This window comes from Xenopus laevis, chromosome 4S (assembly GCF_017654675.1).
Source record: "Xenopus laevis strain J_2021 chromosome 4S, Xenopus_laevis_v10.1, whole genome shotgun sequence".
In the NCBI taxonomy this organism is placed as follows: domain Eukaryota; kingdom Metazoa; phylum Chordata; class Amphibia; order Anura; family Pipidae; genus Xenopus; species Xenopus laevis.
In genome coordinates, this window is record NC_054378.1 from 15,115,852 (window position 1) to 15,142,050 (window position 26,199).

The window sequence follows — 26,199 nt, forward strand, 5'->3', positions numbered from 1 at the left end:
CCCTTGACAATCATTGAGTGCGTCTACTCCTGCGCTTCCCTGCGGCTGAAAGGAAGAAAGCGCAATGCAGGGGAGTGCATTTAAAACCACCCATGTATTAGAGCCCTTAGGGCTCTGACAGACAATCGTTTTTACCTGTGCTCCCCTGCATTCCGTTTTTCTGCGTTCAAGAGCCCTTATAGTGCACAGCAACAGTATGATCACTCCTGCAAAAGAAGTAAGATACTTATGCGTTTCAGTTTTATGCGTTCAGCTGCAGGGGAGCGCATGAGTAGACGCGCTGAATTCTTTTCAGTGCGGCTGTACTCAGGGTAGCCATCAGGGGGGGACAGGGGGGAGAGTTGTATTAGCCGGGCCCCCCATCTTTCTGAGAGCTGCTAACTTCGGGAAGGCATGGACGTTTAAGGGGCCCTGGCCACCAATTTTCTCATAATGTGGGAGGGAGGCCCTGGCCACCAATTTTGGCCACCATTTTTTTTCTCATGTGGGGTCCTAGCCACCAATATTTTTTACTGGGGGGGCCCTGGCCACAAATGTTTTTTTAGTTTTTTACCACCAATATCTTTTTATTAACATGTGGGAACCCTAGCCACCAATATTTTTTTTGTTTTTTTACTGTGAGGTGGGGGGCAGACCTGTGGGGTGGGGAGGGTTGACCTGTGGGTGGGGCTTGCAGTGGGTGCAGCCCAGGGGGCCCAGGAAATTTTGTCGTATGGGGCCCTGCGATTTCTGATGGCAGTCCTGGCTGTACTCACAAAGACACATATAAGCAAATGCAGGTTGGGAAGCAACATGTTGCATTTTTCCTGCGTTCAGGGCTTACATGCGTCTGTGTGAGTACAGCCTCATGGAAAATAATTCAGCGCATCTACTCCTACGCTCCCCTGCGGCTGAACGGAAGAAAGCGGAAAGCAGAGGAGCGCAGCAAGAAACGCCTGTGAGTAAGGGCCCTTAAGAGCAGAATAAACACACTCAATTATTGTCAAGGTGGCTGTACAGACGAATGTAAGCACCAAACACAGATGGGACGCAACATGTTGCATTCCACCTGCGTTTGGAGCTTACATGCATCTGTGTGAGTACAGCCCCCTTGACAATAATTACCCGTACTAATCACACAGACTGTTAACCCCCTCATTACATCTGCTCTATTCGAGGGAATATATTTAAAGGGGTGGTTCACCTTTCAGTTAACTTTAAGTATGTTATAGAATGAGCTGAGCAACTCTTCAATTGGTCTTCATTATTGAGTTTTAATTATTAACTTTTATTTACAAAGGGGGTGTAGATAAGTGTATAGGAATTAAATTCCTTCATGAGAGCCAGGTATCCGGGAGCAGTTTATACAGTATGTAGAAATATAATTTAAATGTCTGCCATGCTATGGAACATTTATGCCTATATAAGCGTATTTTTTATTTGGGCACAGCTTGCAGCTCTTCTTCACAACTGCATGTTCCATTGTCTATAGAGTATAAAATACTAAATCTGGATCAGGCTCAATAATTAGAGCCTCATGGGGCCCCCTATACCTTTTGGGTCCCCTGCTGCCGCAGTGTCTGCTTCCTCTGTAGTTACACCCCTGAGTGTAGCTATGCATAAATAGTCCAGCATTCCAAAATTTAATGTGCTGGCTAAATGTTACCAGTTTTATGACTCTTAGTTATCTGGCCCCACTGATATTTTAATTTTTGTAAGAGGGCGGTGTGAATACTTTCAAAGGAAATGCCAATAAAAGTGAGAAAACTTTACTCAAATGTTTTACGCTTATGAAAGGGTATATCTATATTTTAATTTATAGCAGGAGAGCAAGGAGCTTGTGCCATGGTGAACTTTGAGACTAATGTTTGGAATATATCCACTCGCAGGGGTCCTGTCTAAATATTTATTATAGCAGTGGCAGTTGAAGACTGTGTATCCTATTGCCACTGATACACGGTCCTGCTCTTCCCCTCCCAGCCATAAAGATTCCGCTGAGTGCTTAGAAAAGGGAATAGAATGTGGGAAGGCAAAGAGAGAGAAATTGGGAAGGCTGAAAGCAGTTACCGGGGCATGAGCACGGAACAAAGAAGTAAGATTTTAGAGATGAGCAACTGAAACCCAACATTGAGAGAGAGAAGCAAGCGAAAATCTCACAAACAATCCATTTGGAGTGGGAAAAAGTGAACAGTGGAAGGTGCAGTAATGAATTCAGCCTAACTTATTCCACTAAGATCCACTTTCCAGACTTTCTGATGAGTCAGACTCAAGCTGAAGAGCGGCTGGTTTCTTGATCAAAGGTTTGTTCCTGAGAACATTGTCCATTTCTGGACTGTGTCCTGTCACCGATCTTCTGTACATCTTTCATGTGCAAGTCTTTGACCATGTTGGACGTTGATTGCTAAGGCACTTTTTTTTTTGCCATAGATTTGATCACTTCCAAAGGGTGAGTTGATTAAAACAAAAGCACACAAAATTGTGACATTTGTTTAATCATCAAAGAAACCGTAAAAGGGAGGGGGAATGATTTGTTGTTGGTTTTGAGCTACCTCCGTTAATAAGTATGGATGAGAAGAATTTTGCATTCCATGAAGACATCTCAGAGGTGTAAATGAGCTTGGGTGCAGGTCAGTGAAATAAACGCTTGTAATATGGGTGTGAAAATAGAGGATGGGGTAGGATTTGAATCGTCATTGAGACAGTTGGGAGAGGGGTCAAGGGGTTAGAGAGTCAGTAAGTTGGAAGAGTCAGTAAGTTGGAAGAGTCAGTAAGTTGGAAGAGTCAGTAAGTTGGAAGAGTCAGTAAGTTGGAAGAGTCAGTAAGTTGGAAGAGTCAGTAAGTTGGAAGAGTCAGTAAGTTTGCACAAGGAACACATGTTTACGGGCATCACTCACATGATAACCAATTTTTTACAAATCATGGTTCTCATATTTAACTAATATGACTGTGTACTAAGCTTATGTCTATTTATAAAGTTGATTCTACGTAAGAATTGGGGTTGGGCATGTGCTAGAGCTAGGATCCAGTTTCAATACCTGTTTCTAGAGTGGAGTTTTTGACTGTGTTCTAGAAGTGGAGCTGTCCTGGAACTGTGTTAGAATAGAGCTGAAGCAGAGCAATGGTTCAGGGCTCCAGATCTAGGAGCTAATTGGTGGCGTTTCTGAACTGTTCCTGCTATAATGTGTTGCTATATGAATGGAAATTGCATTGTCTTTGTTGAACATGGTAAAAAGTCGCTGGAGTAACAAGGCAAAGCTGCTCTAGAGAAGCTCATGGTCAGGAAAGGGTTTTTTTTTTTTATTTGGCAGCCAGGAAGAGACGTTTGAGTTTAGCCAGATCTAGACTTATGGAGCCAGTGCGGAGTTGGGCCAAGCAAACCCGGACCTCTGCCAACCAAATTTCTTGCCATGGAGTATTACTGGAGTTTGGCAGCTTTTTAGCTGTGATTGAATTTCAGCACCCAAACTTGTATCATTGTGACATACTTTTCAGATTAGTGGTATGAAATATGTCGTAATAACAATCACAAGTGGACAAATGAAAAAGGAATAATAAATATTAGATTTGTTTGTGTATAGAAGCAGCTTCAAGGGATGTGATTGTGAGATTATTGTTATTGACATTCTCCTGTAGTGCTTCACAGAGGGGATACAGACACAAAACAAAATAATTGACATATACAGACAAACATTAGAATAGATGTACCTTTACGACTGCATAAGGTAAGGGCCCTGCTTGCAAGAACATACAATTTCAGAGTTAGAACGGCAGGAAGGTTAGTTGAACTGATGGTTTTTAGTTGACTTGGAATTGGGAAATTCTTAATCAATAGATATGGTAATTATAAAAAAGACTAGGCAAGATGTTTTCTTTTTTATTCTACATAAGAGGAGTAAAAGTGGCTATACACGGGCAGATGATTGTTTTAATCACAATTAATGGTTTCTGTTTTGTCTTGAGCTAAACTGTGCAAAAAGAGAAATTGATGCTACTCCTCTATTCACTCTTAGTTGTGACTGTTTTGTTTTTTGCAGCAGGAATTCATTCTGTAGGGCGGTTATAGGGGTCATTCATATAAGTACAAGAGCACACCTATGTGCCTAGCCCCGTCCACCACAATTGAGTGGAGTACTGCCTAATACAGACAAGGTTCCATTCAGTATGCAGTCCGCAGGTTTTGTGTGCTCCAAAACAGCCCGCAGCTGTTATGTCTCAATGCTGATCAAGCATACTTGCAAGGGAACTCATTTGGTACAAATTCAACTGATGGATTCACAAAGGGGATATTAACAGAACCAGTAATTATGAATTATGCAATTTATTTCATAAAATGCTAAATAAGTACATGTATAGCGCACGTTCTAGTTAATGGGATTCTCTCTGCCATGACTGGGCAGAGCTGCTAGTATTCTCATAGGAAACGTGTTTTTTTCAAAACGCCTCAGTTAATAGTGCTGCTCCAGCAGAATTCTGAACTGAAATCCATTTTTCAAAAGAGCAAACAGATTTTTTTATATTCAATTTTGAAATCGGGCTAGACATATTGTGAGTTTCCCAGCTGCCTCCAGTCATGTGACTTGTGCGCTGATAAACTTCAGTCACTCTTTACTGCTGTACTGCAAGTTGGAGTGATATCACCTCCCCCCCTTTCCCCCACCCCCCAGCAGCCAAACAAAAGAACAATGAGAAGGTGACCAGATAACCGCTCCCTAACACAAGATAACTGCTGCCTGGTAGATCTAGGAACAACATTCAGTTCAGCCTGCCAGAAAGGAGTTCCATCCTAAAGTGCAGGCACAAGTCACATGACTGCGGGCAGCTGGGAAACTCACAATATGTCTAGCCCGATTTCAAAAGTGAATATAAAAAAATCTGTTCGCTCTTTTGAGAACTGGATTTCAGTGCAGAATTCTGCTGGAGTAGCACTATTAACTGATGTGTTTTGAAAAAAACGCATGTTTTTCCATGACAGTATCCCTTTTAATACAAATACACACAGTAGAGTAACTAGATGTTAATGGACCCCATAGTTAATTAATTTGAGGGCCCCCAACATATCCAGAGATTGTCCTGTTTTACCAATATATGTTGAAATTGCTCATAATTTGGACCTCATGGGTCACCTTATATCTCCTGGGCCTCCCTGCAGCCGCAGGGTCTGCTTCCTCTGTAGTTACACTCCTGGACACACATACACAAGCACAGTGAGATTCCCTTCCATATATCAAATAATAATTCCCTTGCAGGAACACAGACGTTCTCTCTCTCAGACAGAAAAACATGGCCACTAACAGCAGCTCAGAAAAGACAGAGCTGTACAAAATCCAAAATAAAACTGTAACAGCTTTAGACCACATTTTATTAAGAACTAAACTGCCAGCTGAACTGTAACATACAACAGAAAACTATACCAATGGCGCCAGAACAGCGCTGCAAAGTTCTTGTTTCCAGCTGGCACTGACATGTAATACAATGAGGATAGCAAAGTTGCTTGCAAACACGAAAAACATAAGTTGTAAAATCTTCCTGCGCGAGGGATTAAGAGAAACCATTTATTTTGTGGGTGTGTTTTATAGCTGGCTCATTTAGAATTTATTACCCAGAAAGGAAATGTGTAGACGCATGTTTTGTGGTTAAGCTGTGCTTGTCATTCGAAAATTATTACAATGAAAACGTTTCTTAGGGAAACTTGTTGTCGTGAATTGTACAGGTGTGTGATGATTTATTAGTAATAGTGGATTGTTTGGGGTGTTGCAGAATTGCAGTGGAGCAGGCAATCAAAGAGCAATCTTCCAGACAGAAGTGTAAAAAGATTGTTGTTTATCAGGTACACAAAGGCACAGCATTACATGTTTTGTATCTCACAGACACTAAGGGTAAGGCCACACTGGGTGTTTTGGGGAGATTTGGTCATCTGGCGACTAATCGCCTTATCTTTGCTGCAACCGATCTCCCCCAAACGCCTTCCGTGACTCTGTGCCGGCTAAAACGAAAAAAAAAAATGTGGGCGCTAATCACATGCGGCGATTCGTTTTCCAAAGTCGCCCGAAGTTGACTCACGAGGAAATTTCGGGCGACTTTGGAAAACAAATCGCCGCATGTGATTAGCGCCGGTGTGGCCTAACCTTAAGGGGGTTATTTATTAAAGTCCAAATGCCAAAAACTCGAACAATTCGAGTTTTTTTAACTATAAAATCTAAATTTTTAGTAAAAAAAACTAGAGATTTTCGAGATTCATTCTACCCCGAGCATAATAAATGTCAGAATCCGAATATCCTGCATCTCAGACCTACTGAGGTTGCATAAAAGTCAATGGGAGAGGTCCATATCCTATTTGGAAGTTTCTGTGGTCTGTGCTGGAATTAGAAAATTTGTCTATTTTGGACTTTTCGGGCAAAAATCCCAAAATTAGGGCTTTACGGGAAAAGCCTGAAAAAAACGAGCGATTCGGGAATTTTTTTTTTCTGTTTTGTCCAATGAAATTCTACTTTTTAAATAATAAACAAGGTCCAATTATGAATTCTAGTTTGGTCAAACTTTTTTTATTCAAATTCAGATTTTGATAAATAAGGCCCCCATCATAGGTGAGTTAGTACCTTGAGAACTAAAAATGATTTCTCTCTTTCCAGCAGTCTTATGGTAAAAAATTGTGCCAAAGCTCACTTTAAAGGATAAATAAAGCCTAACTAAAGAAGTAGGTATAAATGCTGTACATGATGTTTTGGGCTTCTGTACCAGCCCAAGGCAACCACAGGCCTTTAGCAGTAAAGATCTGTGTCTCCAAAGATGCCCCAGTAGCTCCCCATATTCTTTTCTGCTGATTCACTGCACATGCTCTGTGCTGCTGTCACTTACTGAGCTTAGGGACCCACTCACAATATACAGTACACATAGAATAGAAATGTCACAATATAAGGCTGATTAGTAATTAATACAGATAATTACTACATGGCAACACAGAAACCAGTGCAATTAGCATCAGAATTTAATAATCAGCCCTGTAGCATCAGCTTATATTACAGGGGAACATCATTTTCTGCTGGATAATTAGTGACGACCCCTAAGCTTAGCTTCTCAACAGCCAATCAGAGCCCACTGAGCATGTGAGTGTCACAGACACTTTCCCAGATGGTGACCCCCTGTGACAAGTTTGAAGTCCTGGATCATTGCTGCTATTGACAAGCTGAAACTTTAGGCTGGTGCAATAAGTTCTGTATATAAAACATGACATTTTTAGCCCTATTCATTTTTAGGTTAAGTTCTCCTTTAAGCAGATTTACATCAGGATGTATGGCTGTGCACCACATTTAAGACCAGTTCACAGTGTGGTTAGAGTTGAATGCAATATATTCATCAAGCCCTGTTTGGCTGTAGATAGTATTTTGCTCTCTGACGCACGATACTTGGTGTTTCCTTTCCCGTTGTAGGACTGGGACACATTTCTAGTGCAACTCTCTCCTATGCTAAAGAAGCAGAATTTCTAGGTTTTAAAAAATATAAAGCCTGGGTTAAAAATGACTGCGCCTCGTAAAGTGCCGCCTGGGCCAAGGTTCTCACTTTGCCTTGTGGTCTATGCGATCGCTGCTCAGATGATCATGAGCAGAATTCCTTAACTAGGAAAAAAAGCGCAGGCAGATAAATAATGGGAAAGTGAAAGGTTCCGGCTCTTGTCTTAATATTAGACTTTGGATATTAAATCCCATGAAGTCTACAGAGATAAAATTAGATATGTATCTTTGTGTCATTCCCATGTTTTCCAGTTAAGTGCTGTCGTTGCTAAGAATAGACACGGGGAGCCCTTTGAGCTGCTAATTTCTCCTCTTAATTCCCACGGAGGCTGCTGTTCCGAATGAGCATATGTTTAGACAGTGGCGCTATTTCGTTGGAGCGGTGCCCACTTCCACAACATCAGTAAATGTTCCTCAAAACTCAGAGCAGCCAGCGTGTCTCAGAAACGAAAAATAACCTCTGAAGACATCAGCCAGACACAAAGCAGCTGGACCCAGTACTAAAATATTACTCTTTTATTGTATATCTCTTGTGGCCCTGAGATAACATATTTATAGCGTATAAACAGGCTCAAAATAACATTGGCTGCTCTTGCAAACCCCAAAGGGCGAATTCCGCACAGAGATAAACATCTTCAGCAGGAACACAATGTGTGAGCAAGAACTAAACTGCCAGATGAGACAAGTGTATAGATATAGTCATGTCCACTTTTTATTACCGGAAGCACGTTCTGAAAATTAGCCCTTAATTCCGTGCCTACAGTGATAGAGCAGGGAGGGGGACAATGGAGAGGGAGATAGGAGCAAACTGAGCATGCTCAAGCCCAAGCCCTGGAGGTTTATGCTGAAAATAGATAGGGGCAGATTTACTAAAGGACGAAGTAACTAACGCTGGCGACAATTCACCAGAGTTACAGCTTCCAGGCACTTTGCCGATTTACTAACGGGCGCAGGCTAGCGAAAGAGACAGACGCTAGCGCTCATTAGCACTCTATCGGCAGGTGAATTTTCGCTCTGGCGAATGGACGTTGCTCCGTAAATTCACTAAGATGCGGATTTTACTGAACGTTACCTCATTCGCCAGACATGCCATTGCCAGTTTCCTTCGCCACCTTAGACCTGGTGAACTGATAGGATGAAGTTACATCCTCCTCAATCTTATGTGAGTGACATCATATCCTGTATGCCTGAAAAGTCATAAAAGTTCTTTTTTTTTCATATTTTAAAGCGAGATTGCCTTCAAAGGTGTAACTACTGAAAATTTGTGTGTTAACAATTTTTACCAATTTGAGGGGCATGCCACATTTGTTTTAGGGTGGGCTCATGTCTAGGACATTAGAGGATCTCTTTTCTCTTTATTTTGCTTCCTTTTTGTAATAATAAGTGGCCACTTTAAGCATTTGCACCAACATCTCTAATAAAGACACATATATGACCTATATGTACCCGCCCTATTCAATTTGACCTAAGCATAAGTGTACTAATGAGGTTTCGCTAGATTAGTGAAAGTTTGCTAGGAAATGCCTGCGGTGAACAATTAACAATTAATTGATTTATCAATTTCCTAACATATGGCACATTAACTATACACTGGGCTCATGTGTAATGCATTATAACAACTCAAATTTTTTTATTATAGGGATACTGTCATGGGAAAAATTTTTTTTTTTCAAAATGAATCAGTTAATAGTGTTGCTCCAGCAGAATTCTGCACTGAAATCCATTTCTCAAAAGAGCAAACAGATTTTTTTATATTCAATTTTGAAATCTGACATGGGGCTAGACATTTTGTCAATTTCCCAGCTGCCCCAAGTCATGTGACTTGTGCTCTAATAAACTTCAATCACTCTTTACTGCTGTACTGCAAGTTAGAGTGATATCACCCCCCTCCCTTTTCCCCCCAGCAGCCAAACAAAAGAACAATGAGAAGGTAACCAGATAGCAGATAGCAGCTCCCTAACACAAGATAACAGCTGCCTGGTAGATCTAAGAACAACACTCAATAGTAAAAACCCATGTCCCACTGAGACACATTCAGTTACATTGAGAAGGAAAAACAGCAGCCTGCCAGAAAGCATTTCTCTCCTGAAGTGCAGGCACACGTCACATGACTTGGGGCAGCTGGGAAATTGACAAAATTTCAAGCACCATGTCAGATTTTAAAATTAAATATAAAAAAATCTGTTTGCTCTTTTGAGAAATGGATTTCAGTGCAGAATTCTGCTGGAGTAGCACTATTAACTGATTCATTTTGAAAAAAAATTTTTTTCCCATGACAGTATCCCTTTAAGCTTCCCTGGGCTTGTGTAATGTAATGTATTTGCTGCAACATATACGTCCATTGTACTTTAACTTCCTGCCATATGCACATTAGCCAATGCTAGCGCAGCCGTATTAACGCTAGCGCAACGTCACCAGTGTTTGGCACCCTAGACGCAGCTTCGCATGTTAGTGAATTAGCGTTGTCTGAGCGAATTTTCGCCTAGCGAAGTGTTGCACTGCCTGCAAAGCCGTTGCTGGCGAATTTTCACTGGTTAGTAAATTTGCCCCATGATGTCTGGTGATTTTAATAGATTGAGCTCTAATACGTCTTCTAGGCAAAAGGAGCCCCCCTATAAGATATATTGTATCATTCATCTGACACCCAACTCCTGAATGAAGACAGAATGAGAAACAGATGCTGAGAGAGGAATAGTGAAGATAAACTTGATAATTTCAGAAACAGTCCATCATTTTTAATTGATTGTATTTAGAAAGTTTCTGAAGCTAATATTACATTTTCATTTTTTGCGATAGTTCCCCTTTAATTTCAGTTTTATTTAAGGCAGTGCCACCTGGCTACCCCCAATAAACCTGTGTATGAAGAGCTTTGCTGGGATCTTGTGGGCATGAGATGACACTGCCCTGTAAGTACAGGAACTGCTTCCATGAACTTTCAAACATTTATTTCTTCTAAAAATTACAAAACACCCTGGGGACTAATCACTGTTATCCGGAAACATTTTGTGTGTGTGTGTGGGAGCAGAAAAAGAAAAACAAGAATATACAATGCCAGAAATAGCCTAGTCCATTAGTTTTACCCTAAAAACATATATGTGTTCTAACTGCTGCAGAGAGTTGTAGGTTTTTAAGTAGGGAGATTAATGACACAAGAGTTTCCTAGGAAGTATCTCTCTATAGGAGAGATCAAAGGCACATAGTACACCTATCTCCAGTAGTGATGGGCGAATATATTCGCCAAGCGCGAATTTGCGGCGAATTCCTGCGATTCTCGAAACTGACGCAAAAAATTCACCGGCGTCAAAACAAAACGGACGCCGGCATAAAAAGCAAGGCGCCGGTGCCGTTTCGCAGATTTTTTGCCGTTTCTCGAATTACGTTGGAAATTCGCAAATTATTTGGCGAAGCGAAACGCCACCGATTTGCCCATCACTAATCTCCAGCATGAACAAAATAAATTGGGCGTGTGATTCATTTTGTAATAAAAAAATCAGTTTTAGTGTATTTCAACTTAATACATAGATCCTTAGTGGGGTGTGATAATTACAGTAGATTCTAGCAATGGCTGGGGAACATACAGCAGCAGAAGCATGAAAAGGATGTGTTTCTTTAAATAAATATAACAGGTGAAGGCAAAGTCAAAGGAATTTTCGCCAGCATCAGCTTCGCACACATCGTAACACTTTGCCAGGTGCAAATACGAAACCAATAAGCTAATTCACTAAAATGTGAGGTTTCGTCCCGGGTGTCAAACGCTGGCGACTTTGCACTAGTGTTCCTTCGGCTGTGCGAGCATTTCATAGCGAAGATGCGCTAGCGTTCATTTGTGCCTGGCGAAACTTCGCTAGTGATCTTGCGCTTACGTCAATTAGCATAGGGTGGGGTAATTTAAAGTTGAATGGACTTCTTTATTATAAATGTTATAAAAGGTTTTCAGAAGGGTTGTCCATTTGAAAAGTATCTGCCGGGTTTCCAAATTCGGAAATCCGAACCGGATTTTTAAAAGTGTTGTTCACCTTTGAGTTAACTTTTAGAGAGTGATATTCTGAGACAATTTGCAATTGATCTTCATTTTTTAACAATTGTGGTTTTTGAGTTGAATTAATTCTGCAGCTCTCCAGTTTGCAGTGTCTCCCATCCGGTTGCTGGGGTCAAAATTACCCTAGCAACCATGCATTGATTTGAACAAAAGACTGGAATATACAGTAAATAGGAGAAGCCTTGACTTGAAATATAAGTAACAAAAACGAACAATAATAATAAACGTGTAGCCTTACAGAGCATTTGTTTTTAGACAGGGTCAGTGACCCCCCCATCCCACTTTTGAAAACAGGAAGTGGTCAGCAGAGGAAGGCAAATGATTCAAAAACTGTAAAAATAAATAAACAATGAAGGTTGCTTAGAATTAACCATTCTATAACATACTAGAAGGTAACTTAAAGAGGAACCACCCCATTAAGTGAATGACGTAGCGATCAGCCAATCGTTGATTGTTGTGTTGTAGCTCTACCCCCTGATGGCACAGTTCGCCCCCAAAACATCACTTTCCTGCCCCAAAAGGTGGCAACCCTACCCATGATTCTATCTATGCCTGTGCCTGACAGTTTTGTTACAATCTCTCCATTACTTTGCATTTACTTTATTTTAGTCTGGGTGCTTTTTTTTTAGTTGTCCTGTAGCAAACAAGCAGTTCGTGAAATGAAGCTCAGAATTCTAAATTTGAAAAAGAAAGCAGACGTCTGATTGGTTGCTATTGGTTTCTATACAGTGTGTACTAGAAATTAGCTCCATGGTCTCTGTATCTTTTCCAAGCTTACAATTTATTACATCACTAGAGTAAACTCAAAGAGCATGGGGCGATTTGCTGGTTCCACTCTGACCTTGCGCAGAAAGAATGTTCCATTTTAAAAAGGCCAAGTATTACTTCCTAACCCATATAGCCTCCGATTTGCTCCTTTCTCACAGCAGGAAGTGGCCATGTGCCGGCAAATCCTATCTTTAAATCTGGTTCTATTTTTATTATTATCTTATATGGGAAAATGTCTATTTATCAAAGCCATAAATCAGTTACAGCCGTTGTCCTGTTGTGGCCTCTTTGTGGGCTGACTAGAATATTTGGCCTCTAAATTTCTAATTTAGGATAACAGATGATTCCAAGTCATCTCCTGAAACAAAACACTGATTAGTAAACAAGTAGTGCTTAAATATAACAAGACCGTAGAACGAGTACTGGAGGGACCACACTGTACAATGTCAAAAGGGCACCCAACAAGCACATCGCAGGCATAATATACAGTGCCTAAAAAGGTCTCCCAGTTCCTGGGCTGCTCCATTTGCTTATTGTTAGTGATGGTTGAATCTCTCCCCTTTCAATTCGCTGAAAAATTCGCGAAACAGTGAAAAAATTTGTGAAAATTCGGGAAATCAGAAAGTTCACGAAAAAATGGTGAAATTCTAACGATTTCACGAAAAATTCATAAAATTCTAATTCTTTCACAAAGAAATAGAGCAATTCGAATGCTTTCACTAAAAAAAATCGAGTAATTTCGAACCCTTTCACGAAAAATCGAGCAATTTGAACGTTTTCATGAAAAAATTGTGAAAATCGGAATTTGGCGCCGGCAATTTTTCACGAATTTATTTGCCAGCGGCGAATTCGTGCCAGGCGAATTTGTTATAAAGATAGAATTCTATATTAATTTCCTTATAAAGGGCACCCGATTGTACAATGTGCTGTAGTCTGCATTCTTTCGTGCACATAATTTGGGGGCCTGTTTGAGCCTGAAATACCAGGGCCAATTTTGAGTCCCACTCCTGCCTGGGGCTTATATGGACAGCTACGTTGATAGAAAGATACTAAAGGGGTTATTTACTTAACTCCGAATGCAAAAATCCCGAAAAATTAATGAATTTTTTTATAAAATAGGATGGATGAAAAAGTCTGAATTAGAAAATCCGGCATTTCAGACCTGTCGAGGTTGCATATAAGTCAATGGGGCAGATTTACTAAAGGGTGTAGTGACTAACGCTGGTGAAGATTCGCCAGAGTTACCGTTTTCTGGGATTTGCCGGGCACAGGCATTACTTCGCTAGGGAAGGAGATACACACTAGTGGTGATTCACATTCTATCGTCAGGCGAATGGACGAATGGACGTTACTCCGCAAAAAGATGCGGATTTTACTGAACGTTACCTCTTTCGCCAGACTTGCCTTCACCAGCTCAGACCAGGCTAAGTGCATTGGAGTGCATAGATCTTCCTCATCATTCTTCTGTTACTTACATCATATTTTATTTATAAGTCCAAAAAACGCAAAGTCCTTAAAATTTTTTTAGGTAACCGGGTCCCCCCATATATTTTCTAACATATGGAACATTAACTATACAGTGGGCTCATGTGTAGGGCAACTGTATTGTCTTTATTAAGGTTCCCTGGACTTGTGTAATGTAATGTATTTGCCACAACATATACGTCCATTCAACTTTAACTTCCCGCCGCATGCAAATTAGCCTGAGTGAAGACCTCTTAACGAAGTTGGACTAGGCAGAATTGAAAATTCGCCAGCTTTTGGCGCCCTGGATGCAACGAAGCCGTCACTAGCGAATTTTCGCCACTTAGTAAATTTACCCCAACGGGAGAAGTCGTAATGATTTTTTGATGTGCGCTGAGTTTTGTGCAACACCAGGAAGTTTTCGGGCAAATCGCTTAAGAAATCAGAGTTTTCGGGTGAAAAATCCGAAAAAAAACAGTGAAAATCGGATTTTTTCCTGCAAAGCAAATTTTCAGGAAAATGCAATAATAAATAAGCGTAAAAAACCTGAGACGATTTTATCGGAGTTTGTAGCAGAAAATGTTGAGATAAAATTGGACCCCCTAAAGGTATCTTAATATCCATCTTTGTTCAGGAATTGACTTGCCGACAAATATATTTTAAGGCTTCATTGCCAATCATCAAGAAACATCTATCATCTGTATTTTATAGCGGCTTTTTCACTTATACATAATCCAGCTTTAAAACATATATTGTTGATTTAAACTATATCGCTATAATGAAAGATTGAATATTTTTCTAAAAGGGGTGGTTCGCCTTTGAGTTAACTTTTAGTAAGTTATAGAATGGCCTGTTCTAAGCAACTTTTCAATTGGTACTCATTATTTATTTCTTATAGTTATTTTAATTATTTATTTATTATTCTTCTTCTGACTCTTTTCATGTTTCCAATGGGCCCTATCTCAAAACAAATGCTAAACATTTATTGTTATTGCTACTTGTTATTGCTCATGTTTCTATTCAGGCCTCTCCTATTCATATTCCAGCCTCTTATTCAAATCTGTTCATGGTTGCTAGGGTAATTTGGACCCTAGCAACCAAACTGCTAATACTGCAAACTGCAGAGCTGCTGAATGAAAAGCTAAATAAGTCAAAAACCACATTTAATAAAAAATTAAAAACAATTGCAAATTGTCTCAGAATATCCCTCTAGACATCATACTAAGGGGGTTATTTAACTAAGTCCGAATTGATGTCAATATTTTCTGCTACAAAATCCGATCAAATCCGCTCGGGTTTTTTGCGTTTATTTATTGTTACATTTTCCTAAAAGGATAAGTAAACCTTTAAAATGAGTGAATGTATAACGAATTAGGGTGCTATTCTAAGCACTTTTGTAATTTACATCCATTATCTAATTTGTTTTTATTGTAAGATAAAGGATTCATGTACTGTTAATATGAATGAATTTTGTTACAACAGCGCCACCTGCTGGTCAGTTTCCCACCAGTCTGACCACCAAGTAGTCAAGGAAGTTGTCAGAAGAAAGAGGCTGCTCTGATGTTCTTCTGCTTAGAAAAGATTTGAGAAAGGTTTCTAATTTTATTCCTAAGCAGAAGAACATCAGAGCAGCCCTTCTTTCTCCTGACAACTTCCTTGACTACTTGGTGGTCAGACTGGTGGGAAACTGACCAGCAGGTGGCGCTGTTGTAACAAAATTCATTCATATTAACAGTACATGTATCCTTTAATATCTTGGAATAAGAACAAAATAAATAATGAATGTAAATTACAAAAGTCCTTAGAATAGCACTCTCATTGATTTTACATTGACTTATTTTAAAGGTTTAGTTACCCTTTAAAATTTGCTTTAATTTTTTCTGATTTTTCATTGATTTTCATGATTTTTTTCTGATTTTTCACCCGAAAAATCTGATTTTTGCCCGAAAACTCCAAAAACTTCGAGCTATTGCACGACACCCAGCGCACATCAAAAAATCATTGGGACTTCTCCCATTGACTTATACGCAACCTCGACAGGTCTAAGATGTAGGATTTTCAGATTCTGACTTTTCCATCCTCGGGGTTTAATATATTCCGAAACATGTTTGATTTTTTAAAAGTCTGGTTTTATTAAAAAAAAAATCACAAATTTTTTCGTGATTTTTGCATTTAGTTTAGTAAATAACCCCCTAAAAGTTAAGTTGAAAGGGAACAACCCCTTTAATGTTAAAAAAAAGGATAGAAAACTAAGACTGCAGATGGCAAATATCTTTAGTGAAATACTAGTTTGCCCATATAGAATATTATGACTTTATTTGAAAGGTCACGTTAGATAGTTATGTACAACTAAACTTTTGTTCTCTAGCCATAATACAAGGAGAAGGCCAGCAAGTCCATGCATGTGTATTTGTGTATTGTGCTCTGGAGCCAAACTAAACTATAAAGGCTTTTGTTGATTTAGTATTAATGCCAATTATGTTCCAAGTAAGCTGCAAACAAACAAGAGTTTGTGAGGCATTGAAGCTTTTATTTTCTTCTCTTGTCTCGAAAACCTGTATGTAGCCAAGTCAGTAAACTGTAAGAAATGGCAAATGCTTCGAAAAACTCATCCACCAGGTGTTGACTTGAGCATATATGTTATTTTCTGGACATGCTTTTATATTTACTAGTGAATGTTAGAATATGCTCTTGGATTGTAGATATAGTTAGTTGTTCTGCAGTATTAGCGTTATATTAACATATGCAAACCTAGAGGGCCACACCCTTCACACCCTTCAGCAGGAACACCTGCATACCGATCCCAATAGGGATGGGACGAATTTGACCCATTTCGTTTCACCAAAAATTTGCCGCCGGCGAAATGTCGCCGACGCCCATTAAAATGTCAATATTCGGCAAAGTGTCAACATTTTTGTAACGCACAACGAATTCTTTTTGACGCATGTCTCTTTTTTTTGACGCACGACGCCATACAAGTCTATGGGCGTCATTTCCGTCGCAAAACAAGGTGAAAAAATTCGCCCATCCCTACCTCCCAACTGTCCCGTTTTTCGCTGGAAAGTCCCAATTTTGACAGTTCAACCTGATTGTTACTGAAATGTAGGGATGCGCCGAATCCACTATTTTGGATTCGGCCAAACCCCCGAATCCTTTGTGAAAGATTCAGCCAAATACCGAACCGAATCCGAACCCTAATTTGCATATGCAAATTAGGGGTGGGAAGGGGAAACATTTTTTACTTCCTTTTTTGTGACAAAAAGTCACTTGATTTCCCTCCCCACCTCTAATTTGCATATGCAAATTAGGATTCAGTTTGGCCGGGCAGAAGGATTCGTCCGAATCCGAATCCTGCTAAAAAAGGTTGAATCCTGTCCGAACCGAATCCTGGATTCGGTGCATCCCTACCGAAATGTCCCGACTTTCTCTTTGATCTCCTGCACTGAACAGCCAGAAAAAGATACAAACTTTCTAAAACATAGGGGTAAATTTACTAAGCGGCGAAAATTCACCAGATACGGCTTCGCAGCCATACACTTCGCCCAGACGAAAATTCGCTTAGACAACACTAATTTACTAAAATGCAAAGTTGCATCCAGGGCACAGAACACTGGCGAATTTTCGCTATCGTTACTTCGGCAATCAAAGCGAAGATGCGCTAGCGTTCAATTATGCCTAGCGCAACTTTGTTAGAGGTCTTCACTCAGGCTAATTTGCATACGGCGGGAAATGATAAAGTTGAATGGACGTATATGTTGCAGTAACTACATTAGACTACACAAGTCCAGGGACCCTTAATAAATAAAATGGAGTTGTTATAATGCCCTACACATGAGCCCAGTGTATAGTTTATGTTCCATATGTTAGAAAATGGAGGGGGGAACCCGGTTACCCAAAAAATTTTTAAGGACTTTTGCAGACTATCATTCTGAAAAAGGAAAAGACACCAGCGTTTTTTGGGACTTAGAAACTTTTTCCACTAAAAATAAGATGTAAGTAACATGAGATTGAGGAAAATCTATGCACTCCAGTGCACTTCATCTGGTCTGAGCTGGCGAAGGCAAGTCTGGCGAAAGAGGTAACATTTAGTGATGGGCGAATTTGACCCGTTTCGATTCGCCACGGATTGCGAAGAATTCACGAAACAAAAAATTCTTTAGACGGCGTAAAATTTTTGCCAGCGAATTTATTCGCTGGCGCGAAACGCACAAATTTGCCGCAAATTCACGCCTGCCGAATTTCCCCATCATTAGTAACATTCAGTAAAATCCACATCTTAGTGAATTTGCGGAATAACGTCCATTCACCAGAGCGAAAATTCGCCTGGCGATAGAGTGCGAATGATAGCTAGCCGTAAATCGGCAAAGTACCTAAAAGTGGTAACGCTGGCGAATTGTCGCCAGCGTTGGTCACTTCGCCCTTTAGTAATTCTGCTAGTACACAGGACCAGTATATTTGAGAGCTAATACATTCATTCCTGATGTTCCGATTGAGAGATTTCTGTTTCAGGCGGATCTATTGGTCTGAGCCCTTGAGGGCATCACGTAGCTGAAATAGTCACAACTCACATTGCTGCCGAAATTGTTTGAAATGAAAATTCTGAGACATAATGCGCTGAAATGCCATGTGCACTGGGAATCTACACACGCTCCGTGATTAGGTCAGGGGCAATGTGAAGAAAGGTGACAGACGTTATACATGTGGTTTGTGGTAGTTCAACAGTGACTCCACGCTTGGTCCTCAGTTCTCCACAGAAGTACTAAAAGATTGGTACAGGTAAAGGATCTGTTATCCAGAATGCTCAGGACAGATAACAGATCTTTCTGTAATTTGGATCTACATACCTGCTAGAAAACCATGTAAATATGAAATAAACCGTTTCCAATTATATCTTAGTTGGGATCAAGTAGAAGCCACTGTTTTATTAATACAGAGACAAAGGAAATCATTTTTTAAATGTTTGGATTATTTGACTATAATGGAGTCTATGGGAGAGAGAATATTTGCCACCTGAGGAAAATGCACTGAACATAAAAAAAAAAAAAAGATTGATTGAAGGATCACAAAAACCATAATTCACAATTATGAAATCTTTTTAATTATTTATTTTTTTGTTGTCAATGGGCCATTGTTCCTGCTGCTGTACCTGCTGTACTATAGACGTTAACTCACACAGAGTAAAGAAAACACAGAAATAGTCATTGGCAGGTGAGGCTTACAGAATTACAATGTTAATACTCACCCTCCCAGCAGAATTGACTTCATATTGTTCGCCTTTGAGTTACCTTTTAGTATGATGGAGAGACAATTTGCATTTGGTTTTCATTTTTTATCATTTGTGGTTTTTGAGTTGTTTAGATTTTTTTTCAGCAGCTCTCCAGTTTCAGCAATCTCGTTGCTACGGTCCAAATTACCCTAGCAACTGTGGATTAATATGAATAAGAGACTGGAATATGAATAGAAATATGAGGAATAAAAAGTAGCAGTAACAATAAATTTTTAGCCTTACAGATATCATTGCCACCCTAGGCCTAGCCGGTAAATCACCTGCCAAGGCTGGGGCCGGTATTACAAATTTACCGGCAATGTAGCTGACGATAAATTTGTAATACCCTTAAAAAGACCCCTCGGTCTGCCCCCAATCCCCAAACGTATATTTTGTCCTCCTTCTTGAATTCTTCCGTGCCGTGGCCACGCCCACTTTACATCATGTCTGCCCCTTTTTGACATCACACCCGCCCCCTTTTTATTCCCGCCCCCCACCAGCCGGTAAGAAAATAAGGAAAAGTTGGCAACCCTACTTACAGAGAATTTGTTTCTAGATGGGGGTCAGTGACCCCCATTTGAAAGTTGGAAAGAGTCAGAAGAAGACGGCAAATAATTTAAAAACTCTAATAAAAATAAATAATGAAGACCAATCGAAAAGTGCTTAGAATTGGCCATTCTATAACATACTAAAAGTTAACTTAAAGGTAAACCACCCCTTTAAAGTGGGTTGAGGTTATAAGGATTGTTTTTCTAATTGGTGAGTGATGTTTGAATATTATAACTGAACCTGGTAATGACATACAAATACCTGACTATCACCAAATAATTAAACTGCAGTCATTGCAGTCAACATAAAAACATCAAAGGCAGTGCTGTTCAGGGTTATTATTTCTTATCAAGCATGTTTGAGGGCTTCATAACATTAAAATATTTATGTCATACAGGTATGGGACCTGTTATCCAGAATGCTCGGGACCTGGGGTCTTCCGGATAACGGATTTAGGTTAATAACAATGTTGTCGTTTTTTTTAACCTCAGCATTTCTACTTATTCAGTTGTGAATGGAAGGGAATACCAACCCTCGCAGTAAGACAGGTAGCCTTCTCGTTATGATTTGCCCTATAGCTGAATATGTAGAGAAATACATTGATCTAAACCCACATATCCATAGGATAGAATTTCCTTTTAAGGCACTCTTAAAATCATAAAAAAATGAAGACTTACAATCCTTTCTACAAAGCCTTGATTTTATGATGACCAAGATGACCAATAGCATACCTGTACATTTTAAGCAAATATTTCTTAGAATGTTTGCAACTTAGAATGTTTGCACTGGGATCTGTTTTCTTCCCAGGCCAAAAATTGCCTGTCCTCCCCTGCATGCAAATATGCAAAAAATATTTAATATTCTGTGGAATGAAAAATGAATAAAAGCTAAACAATATAGAGCTCATCTGTAGGAGTCAGTGCAAGCAGTCAAATTCAAATGGATGCAAAAATGTGCATTACAGGCAGTTGAATCGAGGACGGCATCAACCAACCGATGTGGTCCTCAATCTGACATGGTTTTTAAACCGGCCAGAGATCGATCGGGGAAGCCCATTGGAGGGTCCCATACACTGGCCAAAAAGCTGCCAATTTAGGGTCAGATTTAGAAAAGGGTGAAGTGACTAACGCTGGCGAAGATTCAGCAGCGTTACCATTTTCAGAGACTTCGCGATTTACTAACGAGAGCAGGTGTCATTTAGCTAGCGAAGGAGATAGACGCTAGTGGTGATTCACACTCTATCACCAGTCGAATTTTCGCTCCGATGAATGGACGTTACTCCGCAAATTCATTAAGATGTGGATTTTACTGAACGTAACGTTACCTCTTTCGCCAGACTTGCCTTCTCCAGTTCAGACCAGGCGAAGTGCACTGGAGTGCATAGATCTTCCTCATTCTTCTGTTACTTTCATCATATTTTTTAGTAGAAAACGCTGGCGTTTTTTTCTTTTTTCAGAGTGTTAACCTGCAAAAGACCTTAAATTTTTGGGTAACCAGGTTCCCCCAACATATGGAACATAAACTATACAGTGGGCTGATGTGTAGGGAATTATAACAACTCTATTTTATTTAAGGTTCCCTGGACTTGTGTAATGTAATGTATTTGCTGCAACAATTTCCGAAAAATGTGTGATTTTTTAAAAGTCTGGTTTTATAAAAAAAAACAAATCACTAATTTTTTCATGATTTTTGCATTCAGAGTTTAGTAAATAACCCCCTAAAAGTTAACTTAAGGGAACAACCCCTTTAGTCAATTTCCCAGCGTATGCAAATTTGCCTGAGGGAAGACCTCTAACGAATTTGTGTTCTGGCAATTGGATGTAACTACGCAAATTCACTAAGACGTGGATTTTACTGAACGTTACCTCGTGCGCCAGACTTGCCTTCGCCCCCTCAGACCAGGCGAAGTGCAATAGAGTAGATAGGAGTTCCTCAAAAAATAGCTGAAAATTTTTTTAAGTCCCAAAAAATGCTAGCGTCTTTTTCTTTTTTGAGGGGGATAGGCTGCAAAAGAACGTAATTTTTTTTTTTTTTGGTGTAACCGGCTTCCCCCCTACATTTCCTAACACATGGCACATAAACTATACACTGGGCTCATGTGTAGGGCAATATAACAACTCTATTTTCTTTTATCAAGGTTCCCTGGGCTTGTGTAGTGTAATGTAGTTACTGCAACATATATGTCCATTCAACTTTAACTTCCCGCCGTATGCAAATTAGCCAACGCTAGCGTAACTTCGAATTGCTTGGCGCAGTAACACTAGCGCAACTTCACCAGCGTTCAGCGCCCTGGACACAACTTTGGATTTTAGTGAATTTGCGTTGTCCTGGCGAATCTATGTCTGGCAAAGTGTTGCGCTGTGAGCGAAGCCGTCGCTGGCAAATTTTCGGAGGTTAGTAAATTTGCCCCTTCATATCCCTATAGTACAGTAATATCAGTATGGGTACAGAGTGTCTTCAGAGGAATAAAGGGCCTTTGACTCTACACTACTAATTATGTTATTTGTCACAAAAAACAAAAAATACCTGTATATTTAAAGTCAATGCTAAAAAGAAACCAGATTTTCACTCTAGCAACAATATTAAAAAGTGAGTATATTTCTAAAATCTTTCCTACAAACCAATGTTCTATTTTTGGCAACTTTTTAAATAGCCTTCCTGTTTACTCTTTTTTTTTAATTTCATTTATAAATTATTTTCCCTTCTCTTCTGCATCCTTCCAGCTTTTGAGCAGCCAAAAAACATTTGCCTGTGTGGCTACAATTGTATTGTTATTGTTACTTTATATTAAATGTTGTTCGCATTGTCGAAGCAACGCTGGCGAAAAGTCACCAGCATTCGGCGCCCAGGACGAAACTTTTCATAATAGTGAATTGGCGTAGTCGTATCGCATTTGCGCCTGGTGAGCTGTGCGAAGCTGACGAAAATTTGCCCGTTAGTGAATCTACCCCATTTTGGGCACTTACTGTACAGGTATGGGACCGTTATCTGGAAACCCATTATCCAGAAAGCTCTGAATTTTCTAAATGCTGTCTCCCATAGACTCCATTTTATCCAAATAATCCAAATTTTTTTTAAATGATTTTCTTTTTTTCTGTAATAATAAAACAGTAGCTTGTACTTGATCCCAACTAAGATATAATTAATCCTTGTTGGAAGAAAAAACAGCCTTTTGAGTTTATTTAAAGTTTAAGGGCTATTCCACACGGGGAGATAGCGACGCGTTTGCGGTCGCGGCGACAAAGCGCCGCGACAGTCGCCGCGACCGGCGCAGGCGACAGTTTTGTATGGGCGCCTATGTAAAAACGCCTGTGCTAACCAGACGAGGCGATGCGCTTTTCAACAGTCGCCTGAAAATGCCTCGCCAGGCTTTTTCAGGCGACTGTTGAAAAGCGCATCGCCTCGTGTGGTTAGCACAGGCGTTTTTACATAGGCGCCCATACAAAACTGTCGCCTGCGCCGGTCGCGGTGACTGTCGCGGCGCTTTGTCGCCGCGACCGCAAACGCGTCGCTATCTCCCCGTGTGGACTAGCCCTAAATGATTTTCTAGTAGACTTAAGGCATGAAGATCCTAATTACGGAAAGATCCGTTATCTGGAAAACCCCAGGTCCCAAGTATTCTGAATAATAGATATTTAGGGGCAGATTTACTAAGGGTCGAATATCGAGGGTTAATTAACCCTCGATATTCGACCAGGAACTAAAATCGTTCGACTTCGAATATCGAAGTCGAACGATTTAGCGCAAATCCTGCGATCGAACGATCGAAGGATTATTCGTTCGATCGAACGATTAAATCCTTCGAATCGAACGATTCGAAGGATTTTAATACAACGATCGAAGGAATATCCTTCGATCAAAAAAACGCAGGCAAGCCTATGGGGACCTTCCCCATAGGCTAACATTGAGTTCGGTAGCTTTTAGCTGCCGAACTAGGGGGTCGAAGTTTTTCTTAAAGAGACAGTACTTCGATTATCGAATGGTCGAATAGTCGAACGATTTTTAGTTCGAATCGTTCGATTCCTAGTCGAAGTCGTAGTCGAAGGTCGAACTAGCCCATTCGATGGTCGAAGTAGCCAAAAAAACACTTCGAAATTCGAAGTTTTTTTAATTCGAATCCTTCACTCGAGCTTTGTAAATCTGCCCCATAGTATCTGTTATATAGATAGATATGTATCAAATTCGATTCAAAGTATTTTAAAAAAACCTACATTTTTCAAAGTCCACCATTTGGCTCCAAGTAGATTCTAGGAGGTCTCCCCTAGGCTAAAACAGAAATTCGTCAGGTTTTAGATGGCGAATGGTCGAAGTCTACGTTTTAAAGAGACGGTACATGATAAATTTTGATTTTCCAATATTTTTAATTTTTTTCAAATTCAAATCTAATTTGGACTATTCCCCAGTCGAAGTACACAAAAATATTTTTTTTTACTTTGAATTTTCAATTCGACCCTTGATGTTTTCTCTTTGTACAGTTTGAAAAAAGGTGCCATGGTTGGAGGATGCTGGGAGCTGTAGCATAGGCCGTTTACAAACCGTTTAATTTTGGTGTTCCTGCCTCATTCAGGGACTCCCTTAAGTAACAAAATCATACAATTAATTAGCTGTTCGCTCTTTGTTACACTTTGACAAACAATTCCGAAGGGACTTGATCTGGCTCAGACTGCTGAGCAGCACAAGGAGAGGCAGAGCTTGGGAGCGCAGGTTTTACAGAGGCGTGGGAGACTGGCTCAGATCAGTGGCTCAGCTGGATGTGTTGTTCATCTATTTACAGACGCTGCATGCGGAGCCTTAAAGCATTCTTCTGAGCCCACAGCAACTTCCAATGAAACAATGAGGGAAAGTCATAAGGAGTATGCAGACGACAATGAGAAAGGGATCCATATTATCAATATCAAGGCAATTGAAGACATCGCATATGTCCAGTCTGATGGCATGGTAAGTTACGCATGTTCCAACTGTCAGATTTCTATCACGTTACTTTGGTATCAGATGTTGGGATAGTGGTCTTTGTCTTGTTTTAGCATGACGGCAAACTACCTGGAATCTTGTAATATAGCAACGGTCACATTCAAGCTTGATAGAGCATTTGAACTTTTACATCGCTCACACTTTGCTTACGAGACAAGGGCAGGGCAGCAGACTGTGCCGTTCCACAGCTTCCTGAACAATAGCAAAAGGTGGTGTATATTTAAATTTCTACACCTGACCCTTTCTACAAAGAAAACTTTACTGCTAGTTCTAGTAGAAAACCCTCAGACTCTACACAGAATTGTCATCCAGAAACTGCACTGACCTTCCACTTTTGCTGACAGTTTATTAAATCCTTAAAATATATCACGTCCTTGGAAACATTGTCCTCATTTGGAGCCAAAAAGGAAACCCACCCTTGCCACAGAAAGGGTTACCCATGACTACTTGGGGATTCCCACTGTGATTATTTTCTTCCAAAACCAAGAAAGCTGGACTGACAGGTTTCCGGTTATGTGGCTGTACAGGTATGGGATCCGTTCTCCGGAAACCCATTATCCAGAATGCTCTGAATTACGGAAAGGCCGTCTCCCATAGACTCCTTTTTATCCAAATAATCCACATTTGTAAAAATGATTTCCTTTTTCTCTGTAATAATAAAACAGTAGCTTGTACTTGATCCAAATTAGTGTATAATTAAAGGAACAGTAACACCAAAATGAAAGCATTTTAAAGTAATGCAAATATAATGCACTGTTGTGTTGGTTTGGTAAAACTGGTGTGTTTACTTTAAAATACAACTATACTTTATATAAACAAGCTGCTGTGTAGCCATGGGGACAGCCATTCAAGCACAGGATAAACAGTAGATAACAGATAAGTACTACTATAGTTTATATAAACAAGCTGCTGTGTATCCTGTGCTTGAATGGCTGCCCCCATGGCTACACATCAGCTTGTTTATATAACCTATAGTAGTACTTATCTGTTATCTACTGTGTATCCTGTGCTTGAATGGCTGCGCCCATGTCTACACAGCAGCTTGTTTATATAAACTATAGTAGTAAGTATCAGTTATCTACTGTGTATCCTGTGCTTGAATGGCTGCCCCCATGGCTACACAGCAGATTGTTTATATAAGCCATGGTAGTAGTTATCTGTTATCTACTGTGTATCCTGTGTTTGAATGGCTGCCCCTATGGCTACACAGCAGCTTGTTTATATAAACTATAGTAGTACTTATCTGTTACCTACTGTGTATCCTGTGCTTGAATGGCTGCCCCCATGGCTACACAGCAGCTTGTTTATATAAACTATAGTAGTACTTATCTGTTATCTACTGTGTATCCTGTGCTTGAATGGCTGCCCCCATGGCTACACAGCAGCTTGTTTATATAAACTATAATCGTGTTTTTGAAACAAACACACCAGTTTTACCTGTGCAGGGCTACGCTACATTATATTGTCATTCCTTTAAAACACTTTCATTTTTTGATGTTGCTGTTCCTTTAATCCTTATTGGATTAGTTTTATTGGTTTATTTAATGTTTACATGATTTTCCAGTAGTCTTACGGTATGAAGGTCCAAATTGCAGAAAGATCCATTATCCAGAAAGCCCCAGGTCCCGAGCATTCCGGATAACAGGTCCCACACC

General features: G+C 40.0%; 1 protein-coding gene across 6 annotated transcripts in view; it reads left to right on the forward strand.

The window, feature by feature from the left end:
- The first annotated feature begins 1,998 nt into the window (after nt 1-1,998).
- Nucleotides 1,999-26,199, forward strand: part of ano1.S (anoctamin 1, calcium activated chloride channel S homeolog) — a 120,027-nt gene continuing 95,826 nt past the window's right edge. For 2 of the 6 annotated variants that reach the window (XM_041591459.1, XM_041591460.1), the window contains exons 1-2: nt 2,515-2,606; nt 24,348-24,511. In XM_041591459.1, coding sequence (XP_041447393.1) covers nt 2,591-2,606; nt 24,348-24,511 — 180 coding nt within the window. In that variant the 5' untranslated portion in view covers nt 2,515-2,590. Of the gene's footprint in view, nt 2,426-2,514; nt 2,607-24,347; nt 24,512-26,199 lie in introns of those variants that run through there. The other 4 variants (XM_041591462.1, XM_041591464.1, XM_018259775.2 and 1 more) reach the window with 3 other exon arrangements.